Source organism: Olea europaea, chromosome 12 (assembly GCF_002742605.1).
Source record: "Olea europaea var. sylvestris chromosome 12, O_europaea_v1, whole genome shotgun sequence".
Taxonomy (NCBI): domain Eukaryota; kingdom Viridiplantae; phylum Streptophyta; class Magnoliopsida; order Lamiales; family Oleaceae; genus Olea; species Olea europaea.
Genome location: NC_036248.1, coordinates 23,381,574 through 23,398,502, shown reverse-complemented (window position 1 = coordinate 23,398,502; position 16,929 = coordinate 23,381,574). Strand labels below are relative to the sequence as shown.

The window sequence follows — 16,929 nt, the reverse complement described above, 5'->3', positions numbered from 1 at the left end:
ATTTATCTCTGCGTCTCTCTATCCGTCTCCATCTAAAAAATAAGATTGAGCAACAGATGATCACGTGACTTTACAAACGAGAGTAGGGCCGTAAGTAAAAACCGTCAAATCGAAAAATCGAACAAAATCGTATTTTAGAAACCTTCGATTTGGTACCATATGGACCCAGTCAACGAAATGGTTTTGAACCAAACCAAACAGTTTGGTTTAGATTTGAGAAATTTAATTGCGGCTTAAAACAAAACCGGGCCGGTGAAAAAATATATAAAAATAAAAAAATGAAAAAAATGAAATTTTTTGAAAATTCATCCAAATATGTAAAATTCAATAGTTTTGTCATTTGTGGGTATTTTTGTTAATTTCTAATTTTCTAATAATCTCAAGACTAACATAATCTATCAAAAGCCTTTTTTCCTATTCAGAATTTAGATGAACTCCAGTCGATACACAACACAGTCTTGAGCCATCGAAAACACACATTTCTTTTTCAGATTTTTAACGCCTCTTCAAAGTTGAATTGAAATCTATTATACCAAATCGGAGACAAATAGATCCTAGATATTCGATGATAATATTTGTTACGAATAAAGTTTCAGATCAATAAATTTTTTTGGGGCAAACTAAGGTAAGAATTTGAAATTAAATGCGTTTCGTAACATCATACAAACGTAAGCTTGTGTTATTTAGATATTATAAACAATTGTTTTATTATTGTGGTTGATTATTCTATTTGTCTAATCAGTATCCTTTTTTCAAATATAATGATCACGAGGTCTTGTTGGACATCATTATGTTTTTTGGACCTTAAATCTAGTTTGGTAGATTTGTATTGTAACGTTATTGTATCGTCATTAGCCTAAAAAGACAAACAAAAATGAAAAAAAAAAAATTTATGTTTTAGTTTATTGTGATTTCACTTTGATTTAATTAGTATTTAAATTTATAGTATTTATATTTACCCCTGTTTGAGCCATATTTTTCATATTATCATAATGATAATATTGACCGTTGGAGAGTAGGTTGGGTCCCACACATGAAACAGCAAGTCAACAAAGGTGGCCGAATTTGTGGGATAACGGTCCAAATTTTCATTTTTTTGTCCCAAAAATTTGGTTCAAACAGTGGTTTAATTTGTTTTGGATTTATTGCTAGTAAAATATAAATATATATTGAATTCAATTAATTAATGACATAAAAGTAAACAGGCAAAAAAATATATGGCGAAATTGACAGTTTAAAATCGGATCAAACCGTCATGTTTAGGTTTGAATTTTTCCAAACCGTTCAAAATGGTTTGGTTTATGTTTGGATTTTTCGCAAACCAATTTAAACCGTTTGATTTGAAAATCTGTCAAAAATCGGTAAAATTGGATCGCTTACATTACCTAAAGGAGAGTGAAGAGAGACTTGGGATAGGTGCATGGTAGTGTCATTTTGTTAGAATTGAGAGAGAGAATATGATAGGGACATGGCCTTATGCTTTTGGCTAACTAATGTGGCCAGGTTTATTGCCCTACAACTATTAGACTCATGTCCAATCCAATATGTACCTGACGCAAGGCTAACAAAGAATTCAAGGAAAAATCTTAACAACTCGAAAATTTAGAATTCACCAAATTATGAAGAAATAAAATCACAAAATTTTATTAATAAAACAAATGAGCAAACAATGAAAGAGCCCCTTATTTATAAGAGTTTACATGAAAACTTAGTTTAAGATGACTAAAATTAATGAAAATAAAGTTTACATAAATTTAAATTGAAAAGAATCTAAAATAAACTAAATGATAGAAGTAACGCTAAAACTTTAAAAAATAGTTTTTGAATCCTAAACGAACTCGAATAACAGAAATCCACCGCACATCATAGCAAAGCAATGAGTATTACTGATGCGGTCATCAGTCTTTTACATTATGGACTCTTATTTATACTTTCTTTAGTGGGCTTGTACTATTGGGTTGGCCCAAGTCTTTAACCATCAGTTTATTTATTTTTTATTTATATAGTTGTAAGTAAGCAATCCTATTTTCGAGTAGACGATAAATTGTGTGTTCTTTATTGCTTTCCATTTTATAAATTGCGGCATTCAAACTTAGGGATAATTGGACTTGTTTGGTTAATCATCTTACAAACTAATTTACAGTGACTTGTTGCTTTAATTAGTCAATTCCGCACATAAAATCGAATTAATAAATTGTCTAGAATGTAAACTTGTTAATCTTAAAAAGTTGAAGTAGTGTCTATAGCATCCCAGACCCGATTTCACAGGATCACCATTGTGAGAGGTACTCAGCCTTAGTCGAGAGAATGTTACACCAACTCCTTAGGCAAAGTAACGGAGTGCATGGTAAATATGGTTATATTAGATATCGATAAGGGTGAGGCAGAACTTCGTGTAATCTTAGCCCTCAACACAAGGAGTAAGAGAAGAGACCATAGCGAAAGGGGTGAAAGGCTGAGTCTAGATTCACATTTTTCCCGGCGATCATCATTAAATCCAGAATTTAGGGTACAAAAATCAAATACATTGTAAAGTGAATAAAAATCTGCTCATTAATCAATTTTTAATGTAATTTAGGAACCTATATATGAGTGTAACATACTGTTATCAACTTGCATCATAACATAACTAACTTATATATAAATTTTTTATCAAACATATATATACTTCTCTATCGTTCCTTTTTTTTTTTCCTTTTTAGTAGGGCTGCACAAAACTCCTGAATCCGAATCGAACCCAAATCGAGTCGAACTGAACCAAACCAAATCCAATGGTTCTTCTCAAGTTAAATATTCGAACGAGTATCTGAATCGAGAATCGAAGGTATGGTTCGATTCTTGGTTCTAGACCAAGAACCGAAAAAATAAAGCTTCCTAATTTTTTTTATATTAAATAAATCAAATTATTTTAATTTTTTATAAACAAATTAACTAATTAGGTGATTAATACCCCCAACCAACCAATTTCTAAATACAATATTTTGGCCCAATTATTTGTTTCATTTCTAATTTTTTAATTTTTAGCCTAAGTGCCCAACATTAAACCCTTTTTATTCTTTCATTTCGTAGCCCAACATCAAACCCACTAACGACTAATCCTAAATAAATTACACACATTCAAATTGATAACCCGCGCATTTGACATTCCAAAGACCCAGATAGAGTTGCCGAGTTCGACGTTCCCTAGTCAACAATCCATCGAAGCTATCACCTCTGAGCTCAGACCGTGACCTTCGATCGTTGATCATTTGAACAAGGTAGTGTGTAAGTTTCCCTATATGTGATTTAATCTATATGAGTATTTGAATTTGGATTTTGGTCAAAAATGACTTCATCGACCACTAATGTCTATAATCTTCTTTATTAGTGGGTGATTGTATAGATTGTTTGTCAATAATGTCGATATAATATGTTGATGCCATTACTGTAGATTTTCCCAACAACTTATGAGCAAAATCAGGAAATTATTCACAAACTCGAGATCCCATTATATTCAATGAACTTTTTTCGATGATGATTTGATAGTTTATCATAGATCAGAAGTCGACGAGATTGCACAGAGATTTTATTATTTCCATATTATTTTATCAATTTCTAATTTAAGAATAAAATATTTCAAATATCTTTGTACTTTTTCTTGATATATTATCGCAAATAAATTATTACTTTGTTCCTAAAAGAATTTTACATTAATATTTAATTTTATTACTGTATTTATTAACGAAACGTTTTGTTTATGTTTTTAACAAAAAAGTCATTCGTAGACTTTAATTAATTTACCAATTGTTTTTAATTGCCGGTAGATTTTAGTAGAAGTAATACTAATTTTTATATTAGTTTATTTAACATCAAAAAGCTGGATTATTATGTTAAATTATTATGTTAATTTTTATTTTCTTATCAATAGATTTTCGTTAGTAAGATTTATTTTCTCATTTTTATTGATTTAAATTTATTTTCTTCCACATTTGTGCAGTATTTAATTAAGTTTCTTGTTAATGTGATACCAGTTCTGGATGCTCAAATGGGAGACAAAAAACAGCCTAATGAGAGGTCAAAAATATTCACTAAGATACTTGGTGGAGAAAGAGCAAAATGTAATTATTGTGGGAGAACATTTAAGACTAATACTAATAGTGGAACTTCTAGCATGTGGAAGCACTTAAAAACTTGTTATGCATTTAAAAACAGTAGGGTTGATGAAAACCAAGCACTACCCACTCGAGAAAACAATGATGGTGGTATTATGGTCATGGTGTTAAATAACGAAATGTGTAGAAAGCATTGGTTAAGATGATTATTATTGATGATTTGGCTTTTTCCTTTGTGGAAGGTGTGAGTTTTAAGGAATTTGTTCATCAACTTTGCCCTAAATTTGAGGTTCCTTCTCAAAGAATGATTGCTAGAGCATGAAACAAAGGAATCATTAAGGATTAAATTCATTAGTGATAGGCAAAGGATTTCTTTAACCACATATTTGTTGGACATCAATTCAAAATATCAATTATATTGTAGTCACATCACATTTTATTGGTAGAAGTTGGAAACTATATAAGAGGATATTGACTTTTTCTATTGTTCCAAATTACAAAAGGGAGACAATTGGGAAGCTTATTGAAAATTGTTGGCTTGATTGGAGAATAGAGTTTGTGGGTTCCATTACTGCAGACAATGCAAACAAGAATGATGTAGCGATCATTTATGTGAAAAACAAGTTGAAGAATTGAAAACCTGATGATACTATGATTTTAGGTGGCTTTTATCTGCATGTACGGTGTTCAGCACATATAGTCAATTTGATTGTTAAAGAAGGGTTGAAAGAGTTTAATCCGTCTATAGAAAATATTCGCAATGCGGTCAAATATTTTCAAATGTCTTCTTCCCGGTTGATGAAATTTAAATGTTATATTGAAAGGGAAAAGATTGTATGCAAAAAAACTTGCTAATTTAGATGTTCCTACTAAATGGAATTCAACATTCTTAATGTTGGATAGTGCATTGAATTTTGAAAAAGTTTTTGATAGAATGGAGGAAGAGTATGGATTTTATTGTAAGTATTTTGATGTGAATGAAGGCGGAAAAGAAAAATAGGGGCTACCTGCAAGTTATGATTGGGACAAAGCTAGAAAATTTACCAAATTTCTAAGAACATTTCATGATATTACATTGAAGTTTAGTACTTCATTGAGTATTACTTCTAATATTTACTTTCAGGAAGTTTGTAAAATTGAGCAAAATTTGAAAAAAATAAATAAATAATAATAATAATAAATAAAATATGGGTGACAAGCAAAATTATTTGCTAAGTAGCATAGCAAACCGTATGATGATTATGTTTGACAAGTATTTGGATAATGTTGATAAAATGGACAAGATTTTAACTGTAGCAATTATGCTTGATCCTAGGTATAACATGGAGTTTGTTGTACATTGTATTGGTATCTTGTACGACTCTGTTAAGATTGAAGCCACAAAAAATGAAGTCATGAAATTATTATATGCTTTGCATAACCAATACAAGGGATGTCATCGTTCAAACAAGGGAGCTAGTGGAAGTGATGACAATGAATATAATGATGGAGTCACTTTGTTGGAGGGTTCAAATGATGATGATGATTGGGATGATTATAATTTTGATGCTGGGTACAAGAAAGTGAAAACTAGCAAAATGGATTTTTGTAGAAGAGATGAAGTACAACGATATCTAATGGAACCTACTGAAGATGATACTGATGAAAACTTTAATATTTTAAATTGGTGGAAGATCAACAATTTAAGATTTGAATTTTTATCTAAAGTTGCAAGGTTTGTTCTTGTCATTCTGGTATCTACAGTTGCTTCTGAGTCAGAATTTAGTACTAAAGGACGCATTCTTGATCCATTTAAGAGTTCTTTAACTCCTAAAACAGTTGAGGCCTTGATTTGTACACAAAACTAGTTAATGGAATAATGTAGACTTTTGAGAGTTTCCCGATATAGAGTTTGCATTGAAGAGACAATTTGTCCATATATGTTTTATTTTTCTTATTAAATCTTATTTGTTGAACAATTTTTAATTTATTTATGTTTGTTAATTGTGCTTTTTCAATTTTTCGGTAGAGGTTCTTGGTATGGCAAGTTAAGCAATTGATGATTAAATCAAATAGCTGGTAAATATTAGTAATACTTAAAAATATTTTATCTAGGACTTCTAATTCAAGAATTTTTTTTTATGTAAATTTGAAGGCTGAAGCAAATGAATTATTGATATGAATTGCCAATAATTTAGTATTAGTATCTACTTTTTGATATATGTATATATTGGTAAATTAATCTTATTGGACAATTTGTTATTTATATGTTTTTTGAATTGGTCTTCGTTAATTTATAAAAGCTATGATTAAATATTTTATTAGTTGCATTTATGTAGTATTGTTGTAAACGTTAAAAAATGTAATTATATTACGAAACGGAATCAAACAGAATCGAACCTGAACGGTTCCACATACTACCTGAAATTTTCAGTTCAATTCAATATTACAAATCAAATTGGACCATATCCAACCCTACTTTTTAGAGATTTCTAGCATAAAAATGGACGTGTTAATTTCATTTTAAAAATAATAAATGCTTTCATTTTCTTACAATGGTTTGCTGAACGTCTTTAGGATTGCCGAGTGCAAGAAAAGATAACACCTTAAGATAACCAGGCCATCCTATCCGTTTCTCATTTTCTTCCCACTCAGCGGACGCCACTACACCCGTCTCTCAATGGCTTCTCTATTAGCCCTCTCCTCTCCCTCCCCTTCAAGAACTACGCCAATCCTCCATCATCCTGCCTCTACCTTCAAGGTACTCGCTATTCCTCTCTATCTCTTTATATTATATATGTTGTTCGAATAAATTAAACGATAAATATAAAAATAAAAACAAGAAATCTCATTTTCTGACTCCATAAAGTTCTGATTTTTCCACTTTTTGGACTAAACAGGGCAATGTGAGAACGTTGAAGCCAATTCCAACTCCATTTACTTGTATAAAATTGTTCCGACAAAATACCAGACCAAAATCACCACTAACTGTACTCAATTCAGTAGCTTCTGCGATTCAAGATTCTTCTACTACAACACAGAGCAGCGTTCGGTTTCGGCTCGACAACTTGGGTCCTCAACCCGGGTCTCGAAAGAAGGCGAAGAGAAAGGGGAGAGGTCATGCTGCTGGACAAGGGGGCAGCTGTGGGTTTGGAATGAGGGGTCAGAAATCCAGGTCGGGACCTGGAGTCCGAAAAGGCTTCGAAGGTGGCCAAATGCCACTGTATCGGAGAATTCCTAAGCTGAGAGGGATTGCTGGAGGTAAATCTATTATAAGGATTGTGTTCTGTGACATTTGCGTGATTTTGTGGAGTTTTTAGACTAAATTAGGAGAGTACTAAATTGGGTTTGTTTGATTTTTGCATGAATGCTTGGAGATATAGTATAATTATTTCAATGTGGAATTGGTTTTAAATTGTACTAATTTGATGAGTGAAGTACTTTTAGTAGTGAATAATATGTTTTATGCGCTCATCTAAGGGGTTATGTGTTGACATATAGTATAATTAATTCCTTGACCTGAAATTTAATGGAAAAGATCAATTTGTTTCCCGTTTACGGGATTCCCAATCTGTGTGTAATTTTTGTAAAATTTATGTAGTTATTCTGCTCATTGAGGTTGTCAAAGTACGTAGCCTCTATATTTTGTTAAAGTTGATTGCAGTTTGAAATTTTTTAGCTCGTGCAGTTGAAGAGAAGATTTTGGCCAATGTCCACTCACTGTGAAAAATTCATTGTTTTATATTTTTTATTGAGTCTTGCAACAACATAAGTTAGAACCGTTTCTGAAAAAAGGTTTCAAGTAGCCCAGAATATCTTTATGGTCAAGTTCTGGGAGAACATTTCTAGGGTTGTTTCCCACAACTAATTTTTAAGTCGCGGGAACATTTCATTCTCTTTGTACTCACTCGAGTAATACAGACTGAAACCTTGAGAATTCTCTTAAGATTCCTTGATTCATGTTCTATTTTTCAAAATTTGGTTGCTATCCAGACCTTTGTAATAGGCACACTCTCCATTCTAGCCTCCTCTGCCTTCAACATGTATTTTTACTTCTTATTCCCTGTCAAAATTAATGATCCCTCGTGCTTTTCTTGTCCCAAGCAACAAACTGAATATGCAGATCTTTTCACTTTCTATTTTTATCCGAAACACAACCTTGGTAATCAAATATGCAAGGAGAAGTGTTCGTGAAGGCAAGATATTTTTGTCAATGATATGATCGAATGACATTACATTGCCCGATTCAGGGTTAGACTTGAAGCTTCTGCATGTGTCTTGCAGTGTGATACCAAGTTCAAGGGTTTGGTCTTTATGCATTTTATATTTTGATTGGGATTCTCCATGTACTTTAAATGAAATGTTTGATAACCATAGGTAGCTGTGTTCTGGCTTTGTACATGATCGCATACTGCATTTGAGACATATTCTTACTAATACATGCATTCCTTTCATTAATTAAGGCATGCATGCTGGACTGCCAAAATATGTCCCGGTGAACTTGAAAGATATTGAAGCTGCCGGATTCCAAGAGGGGGAAGAGGTCTCGCTGGAATCCTTGAAGAAGAAGGGTCTGATCAACCCTTCAGGAAGAGAGCGGAGACTTCCCTTGAAGGTAACATCAATGTGTTACTATATTTTGGCATGAAGAAATAAAAATCTTCATGTAGTGCTGATACTCCATCACTGTTATATCTAATTATCTACGGTTTCCAGCTTTTACCCACTTGAACAAGCTTTCATTCAAAAGCTCATTATAAAGATATTCCAAACTTACTTTAATGGAATGAAAGTGCTTGTAGTGGTATGTAGTCATTTTTAAAACTAGGAATACTTGTCCACAGACCTTATTAAAGCCCTTCTTCAGTTAAGAATATACTACCCTTGTCAGGCATCACCTTCTAAAATAAATTATTGTTCTTGGAGTTAGCCATGACAAACATCTTCCCCAAAGCAAAGGGTCTACCAGAAACTACCACACCATCCCTAGCAACAAGTTGTACAGGATGTATTAATTTGTTAAACTAGAATTTGGTATGAAGGATATCATTTGGGTAATTGCTACATCTATAGGAAAATCTAAAGAAACTAGATCTTGGCAATAACCACGTCATGTTAGTTTTGTGTTCTACCAAGATCGTGCCACTCTTTAGGCTATAAAAACATGCACTTGAGTCGTTATTCTCTTAATTTATCTTCAAATCAGCACGACCCCTACTTGTTAGCATATATTTCAATTTCTATCTTATCCATTTTCGGATGACCCCTCTTCCATGTTGTCATTCTCATCCATTTCATCAAATGTGCTCTAATCTTACGTCTCACATCCATTTTCATTCCTCCTGTTAGTGATCAAACTTAGAAACCTAAAATAGTCACTTTTAGGGAAAAGTGACTATTTAACTTATGATTTAACTACCCTTCGTTCTTATCAACTAGAATTATATCTTCAGTGAATAACACATACCAAAGGACCTCATCTTGAATATGTCGTGTAAGCTCATCTTGAGTACAACAAAGGACCTCATCTTCAGTCTATGCTTAATCGCTCTCTTTTATAATTATATAGTATGACTTGTAAACTTAACAGCCATTTGATTTTACAAATCTGAATTTCTCCTTTATTCTTGTAAATAGGCAGCATAGCACTTTTTTTTCCATTCATAAAATACATTTTTACTCTTCAAGATTTCATTAAACAATTTTGTCAACCATTTATCCACGTCGCCCAAATACTCACATACTTCCAAAGAAATTCCATTTGTACCAATTACTTTTCTCATCTTCATCCTCTTTGTACCTCACTTCAGAAAAATGAATTCTTCTCGTATAATTAACCTTCCTTTCCATATTGAAGCTTGACAAGCCCCGCAAAAATAACTTGACAAAATAATATTTTTTTCAACATGCAAATAAAAATTAGTATCTCACAACATCCAATCCTGAAAACCTTGCAAAAATGTATGGAACATAAACAATCACAATTTGCAGCTCAACACAAGACAGCCTTGAGATGTATCTCTATTTGTGGAGCTAGGCGCAGAAAATAATGAAGCTTTGAAATCCACCTCATAGTATACTTCTGCTACTTTTAGTTGAGTATCTTGCACCACATCCATAATAGTAACTTGAAGCTACTTTTAATTAAGACAAGAAGAAGCATGTCTATTGTTTTAACATTTATGCCTATCTCTAGACATTTAAAGCTTTATTCCCATCAAAGTAAATCAAGAAAACATGTTATGTGCATTAGGCTATTACATTCCTGCTGCAGTATGCCTGTTGTGGTTTTGTTGTGATAGAAGCTACAAAGCCATACCTCATATTTTACAAAATCCAAACTGAAATTTCGTTCTAAGCTCCACAATATCATGTAGCTACTTTTTCCATTTAAAGTTTCAATTACATCCTAATTTTTTAGATATCCCCCATTGGTGAACTTTTCCAGCATTTATTCAATGTCAATATATTTGTAATTTACCCTTTCTCAATCCAAAATTGAGAAAGTCATTGAAGGCCATTACATGGTCATGTACGGTTTGTGTGGAAGCTAAATATCTCCCGCAGCATGATCGATATACATAATGAGGATTCTTAGGATGTTGAAATGCTAACAGGTTATAGTGTTTGGTACCTGGGATATATAATGACAGTTGTGAGACCTCCAGCAAACGTACCTATTGTTAGGATCCAAAATAATCAAATCCTTGATCATAGAGCCTTTCCGTTCTGATCTGCAGTAACCACTAATACGATTAATCTTCTATAAAGAGATAATCTCATATAATTAATACCCTGTTTGGCCCCCATTATTTCAATTTATAATTTTTAGAATAGTATTTTTTTTGGAGAAAAAAGAAGAAAATGTTTTTGATTTACGTGTAATATTATTTTATGGAAGATTTGTGATTTAAAATAAGAGAGAGAAAATTATAATTTGAAATAATGGGGGCCAAATGGGGGCTAATTTAACATCAGAACCAACTTTACTACTGTTCCAAAATCAATTTTTCTGCATGTCCATCTACTACTAATTTTTTGAAATTTCCCATATTAATGTATTTAATATTATATAGGAAATATCAGCCCCTGTATGCCAAACATTTTATTTATGTATTATTCTTTATACACCAAAATATGTTAGTCTAAATAGTAATATGAGCATAAAAATGAAGTCTTCTTGATATCATCCCTTTTCTCTAAAATTTGTAGTAACTAGAAGCTTTTCAGAAGGCTGAAGGTTAAGATCAGTAATAATGTCTATCTAATGACAAGAATGGAGTTAAAATGATATGTATCTTTCTATGGGCACCTCGATCATTTATAAAGCTAATTTACATTTGTTCTTTCTATCATATGGATGTAATATTTTTTAGATAATATATAAGCTCCTTCTTGACTAGATAAATGGAAAGAAATGTGTGAAAAGAGCCTCTTTTTTGGAAGTATATGGACGCCAAGAAATTGTTAGATCAGTGGAAGACTATAAAAACTTTATAATTAGGTAAAGAATCATTAAATCGGTCATATTTCAAATAATAATTCATCAATCAATCATTGTATCTGAGCTTAGAATGTCGTAGAGCAAAGTTCATTCTAACTTAAAACAGCTCAAATTTCTCAGATGCAAAATAGAACTCTGTCCATATAGTAGAAAGAATTGAATGGTCAAACACTAATCTGAGACTAAGTCCTTTTGGGACTCTTTACTTATGTAATTGATGTATTATTTCTTATTAAGCTTCACATGCCAAGTTACATCCTCTATAACAACTGCTTTCATAGAAAGTTTCCCTGGTCTATAAATAATCTTTTTCATTATACTTAGATTTTTGTTTTTGCTTTTATTTTTCTTAGGATTTCTTCGAGGCAAGAATATTTTGAGAAAATATAGTTTTGAATAGTTATTTTTTGGAGTATGTGTGGTTAAAAAGTAGGGAAAAGTTTTTGATTTACATACAAAACATTTTTTTGTGTAAATGTATGGTTGAAAGTGAGAATGAAAATTAAAGAGTTTTGAAATAATGGTTGTCAAACGGGGCTTAGTTTGACCATATAATTGGTTAAATGGACAACATGTGACCTCGGTGATAGTTTTTGAGTTTTCTATCTCATTCATTTTTTGAACTTTGTTTTTCTTGTAAACCGAGGAAGGACTGAAAAAGCGGACTGATCTGGAATATGTTTACTTGTTTAGACTTGTCCTTGAATTTCAAATCATTGTAGTGTAGAACCTGGGATTTTTATGCTTTTTCATCGTTTTTGGATCTACCAACAAGGAGGAGGCATAATTTAACTATTTTTCGAAGATAAAATGCCTTTGTGTTTTAATAAACTAGTGAATAAAAACTCAGTGGTGGTTATTCATGCCTTGTGTTATGTCCTTTCATTTCTTCGTGTTGTGGAGGAAAACAGAGATATTATTGGCTTGCCTTACGAAGGAAAATGTTCAGTTCAACAAGTTGCAAAATTAACATTTTAGTCGACTTGAGGCACCACTAATTGGTTCAGGACGTTATAGTTAGCATCGATACAATATTTTTTTAGTCATTCTCTTCTTGTGAACTGAACTCCTAATTTTCTCAGGGAAGATCATCATATGATATAGTCTCATCATAACCTAAGAAACATTTGCTACTTGCTTGCCTTGGAAATATGTAAATGCCCTCATCATTCTGTTAATTTTAAATTCATGGGAATCAACACAAAAACAATAAGGTGGTTATCATGCAAGCAGCAGAAAAATGCTTGCATCTACTAACAAAGGAGGAAAAAGTATTCACTAGATGGCGTTAAGTTTCATAATAGTTGCTCATATATCTCTTTCTTTCAGATCTTAGGTGATGGAGAATTGAGTGTGAAACTAAACTTCAAGGCTCGTGCATTCTCGACTTCAGCAAAGGAGAAGCTTGAGGCTGCAGGTTGTTCCTTAACTGTTCTTCCCGGCAGAAAGAAGTGGGTGAAGCCATCGGTCGCAAAGAACCTTGCACGTGCTGAAGAATACTTTGCCAAGAAAAGGGCTGCAGCCAACTCATCCGACTCGCCTTCTGTGTAAAGCCGGAACTTGTAGCCACAAATTAAATGTCACTTCAGGAAGAATGTAAAGCTATATTCAAACAATTTGTGGACCTTTTTATTCTGTTCTGAATATAATTTGTCTTTGGCGCTTTCAATTATATTCAAGAATTATTCTACTTGTACATCAAATGAATTCTTCTAATTTGACGTGTTCCAAGTGGTAGGTATTGGCATTCTGCAACTTTTGAATTAGGAATGTCAATGGGTGGGTTCGGGACATGGAGCTCTTGTTTCGCGCGGGTTAGTCGCTAACAATTAAAAAGGATCAGACGATTGTGTAAGGGACAAACCTCTTGAGACAAAGTCCCAAAAAGAGGTGTTCTTTTATTGGTGATGACTTTACAATTGGAAATGAAAAACAACGTGCTTCCAAGGGGTGCAAACACACGAGTTACTGAAAGAAAAGTGTTTAAGTCTAAAAACTAAGGAAATGAAAATTACATGTTCTCTGTTCGAGAGTTTTGGATTCGGTCCTTTGCTTCTATGTCTTTTCTCCCTTTTATACTTCGTGGACGATTTCTTTATGATCAACCGCTCTAAAAACTGCTTGATCGTCCTATAACTACCCACTTTCTTCGTCATGGCCACCTTGTCATGAAAACTGCATTTTTAACTGCTGCCATTACCCTTCATCGTTCAACCGCTTTCGATTGAATTCCTTGAATCGTGGAACGTGATAGGGCTGCTTTAATAACTGCTTTGATAACTGCACTTCTTGATAACCATGACGCTTTATGTTTGTTAAGACCTTGGGCGACTTGAAGGTTTGGGCGATAATAGAGTAATAGCTCTGGGCGACTGTATGACACTCCGTTCGCTTAGATTCTGGGCGACTTGCAAACTTGGGCGATGGCGTTACCGCGTTCTTGGGCCTCCTTATTTGGGCCTTCATCGTGATTTGTTCGATTGGGCTTCGTTCTTTGGGCTATCTGATATGGGGATCCTCCAATTGGGCTTCACTCCTTGGGCTGTTCGATTTGGGCTGAATTTTTATGTGTCAACAATTACCCCCCAATATGGCAAAATTAATAATAATTATTAAATTTTGCTATATTCACTTTGTGTTTCCAGCAACATTCGAAATTCCCAAGAATTTCAATTATTGTTTCCTTCTATAACTTGAAAAGGTGCGTCGTTTTGTAGACCCTTATAAACCCCAAACACGCCATTTCACTGCCACCAAACCACGCCTCATATTTTTTGCGTCTCTTTCGCGATTCACTGTTCATCTTTTGCTTCCCTGCTACGTAACCCTGAAAAGCTTCGTTCCTTCTCAAATGGCTGCTTCACAATCTCAAGTTAGCGATTCCTTTAGTTTTGATGACTTTCAGAGACTTCTGAGTCGCCCATACATAACCCCAAGTTTTCTCGCGCCCGCCGACGTTGGACGTAACAAGTTCTACTTGGGTCCTTTCTTCAACAATGCAGAGGCAGTTGAACAGGCGGCGATAGGTCAGCTGTTTCCTTGCACTCAGGGTCCTCCATTTCTGAACTCTCTACCACTGGGGCCACTTCGCGAAAGAGGTATTCGCACTTGGCCTAAATCTGATGTAGCTTTCCGTAGATGGCATGCTCGCCTTGTGGGTCATGGTCCTACTAAGGCACTTTTTAATAGCGCTAGGATTTCTGATTTGTTAGAAATCTCTATTCGCCCCCCTACTTTTGATTCAGCACTCTTTTCGATTGCTTTGAGTTTTTGGTCCTCTGAGTATAACACCTTTATTTTCCCCCTTGACCCCATGTCTATTACCTTAAGGGATGTTGGGGCCCCGGTGAATCTGCCACCTTTGGGCGATATCATTTTTCCTGGTACCTTAGTTTCTGGTGGCGCCCCAAAGTTTTGTTAGAAACTACACCGATTCTTATTCAAGCCTGCAGACCCTCCACAATCATTCGAGCGCTGAGCCTACCCATATTGAGCGAGTGGTTTTCCTTTTAGTTTGGCTTTGTAAATATGTTTTGTGCGTGCCAAGTATAAAACCCTCTCTGAGTTATTTACCTATAGCGCACGAATTGGCACGTGGCAGGCCTTTGAATTTATGTTCTTTGTTTTTGGCTGCCCTTTATAGAGGCATGACCTCTCTTCAAGCTCAATTAAAGAATGGTGCATCTCCCACTGGCTGTGGACCTCTTTGGTTCACTCAACTGTGGTTGAGATCCTATTTTCCATTGCTTGGTGCTCCATCCATTTCTCGCCCTTCTGTTAGTTGTTATGGGCTAGCCATGGAGCCCTTAGCTCCTGTAAATATGTCCAGAAGGGACATTTTTTCATTCTTTTATTCTTTGGATTCAATCCCTTCCTTTTTTCCTTTTCCTCCTTTTTTGACTCCAAACTATGTACATCCCCCTTCCACCATAGATAGCGCGAGCACCTCCCTGCTCATTTGGATCCAGTTTTTAATTGGGAGGGAGCTATTTCATGATATTCTAACTGGGACTAATGCCAAGGCAGGGGTAGAGATTTATGCTCCCCAATTTTTTGCTCGTCAGCTTGGTTTCGGCCAAACTTGGCCTGTTCCTCCTTGCTATTCAAAGAATTTAGTTGACCGTTTTTATACCATTAATAAGGCGGAGGCAGAGGCTATAGATGCTCGTAATCTTCTTTTAACCAGCCATTTTTCATTAGCCTCTTTCAAATCTAGCCACGCCATTCACCCTCTTTTTGAACAACTTTGGTCGTCGGTGAAGCGCAGATTATTTGCGACTGACGCCAATCGTGCCTTTCATTCATTAGACCAATCGAGAATTTCTTCTCCTCCTCCTGTTTTGGCCACTCCTTTGTCTGTTCGGAGCCCCTCTCCTTCTCGTCGCACTAAACAGTCTGCTCGTCCATCTTCTTCTCTCCCTGCCAAGCCTACTACAGCCAAGACTGCTCCAAGCCGCAAACGGCCAGCCTCAGCATCTCCCATTCTGGAGGATGATGTTGATGATGATGATGGTGCCCCTCTTATCGTCAGGAGGAAGGTAATTAAATTGGTTTACTTACAAGTATACTTTTCCAAATTTGAAACTTTTCTGTGTGCTGATGATCTTTTGGACTTTTCAGAAAAGCTCAGCCTCTCCTTCAAAGGCTTTGGCATCGACAGCTCCTGCTCCATTATCCTCTGCTGAGGCTACTTCATCCAAACCGGTTGATGAGGGGACTACGCTTAAAGAGACATCTTCAGTCCCAGAGTCCTCATCACAACCCATGGATGAGCCACCTTCTTCCCAGGGCGTCAACCCCCCAAACATCGAAGCAGAGGGTAATTCAGTTTTTTGATGTCTTACCTTTGCTCGTGCTGTTGGTTTCTGATTTGTTGCTCTTGAGTTTTGTAGATACTCTTATGAGTCCGCCCGTTGTGGCAACATCTTCTCGCTCAGACAAGGGGAAGTCCTCACGAATGGAGGAATCGTTGGTGGCAGACTTGGTTGAGGGCATGCCATCTTCCACGATTGTTGATGAGGTAGTCTTTGCTTCACTTCTATTTCTATTTTGTTCGTTATAGTGAGCATCTTTAATATTGGCAATTTTCTTTACAGGATGCTGACAGGATTGTGCGTTCTATCCAAGACTTGTTCGCTTACTGGGGGCAAGTCCAGACGTCTCGCCCTGCTCCATCTGATCGTCCTGCTACTTCTTCAGAGGAAGATTTGAAGTTCTTGAAGGATTCGATATTTGAGTACGTATCCTTCATGGATATGGATATTGGAAGGGCTAGTGCTGCCAGACACAAAGATGAACTTGAGCAGTTGAGTGCGAAGTTGGAGCAAGCACTGACGCTTCCGTCGCTCAATCTTT

General features: G+C 34.9%; 1 protein-coding gene across 1 annotated transcript; it reads left to right on the top strand.

Moving 5' to 3' along the window:
* Window positions 1-6,616: 6,616 nt before the first annotated feature.
* Window positions 6,617-13,270, top strand: LOC111406127 (50S ribosomal protein L15, chloroplastic). The gene is made up of 4 exons (XM_023035345.1): window positions 6,617-6,831; window positions 6,971-7,331; window positions 8,534-8,685; window positions 12,904-13,270. The coding sequence occupies exons 1-4, from the start codon at window positions 6,751-6,753 to the stop codon at window positions 13,123-13,125; spliced, it is 816 nt and encodes a 271-aa protein (XP_022891113.1). The 5' UTR covers window positions 6,617-6,750; the 3' UTR covers window positions 13,126-13,270.
* The last annotated feature ends 3,659 nt before the right edge of the window (window positions 13,271-16,929 follow it).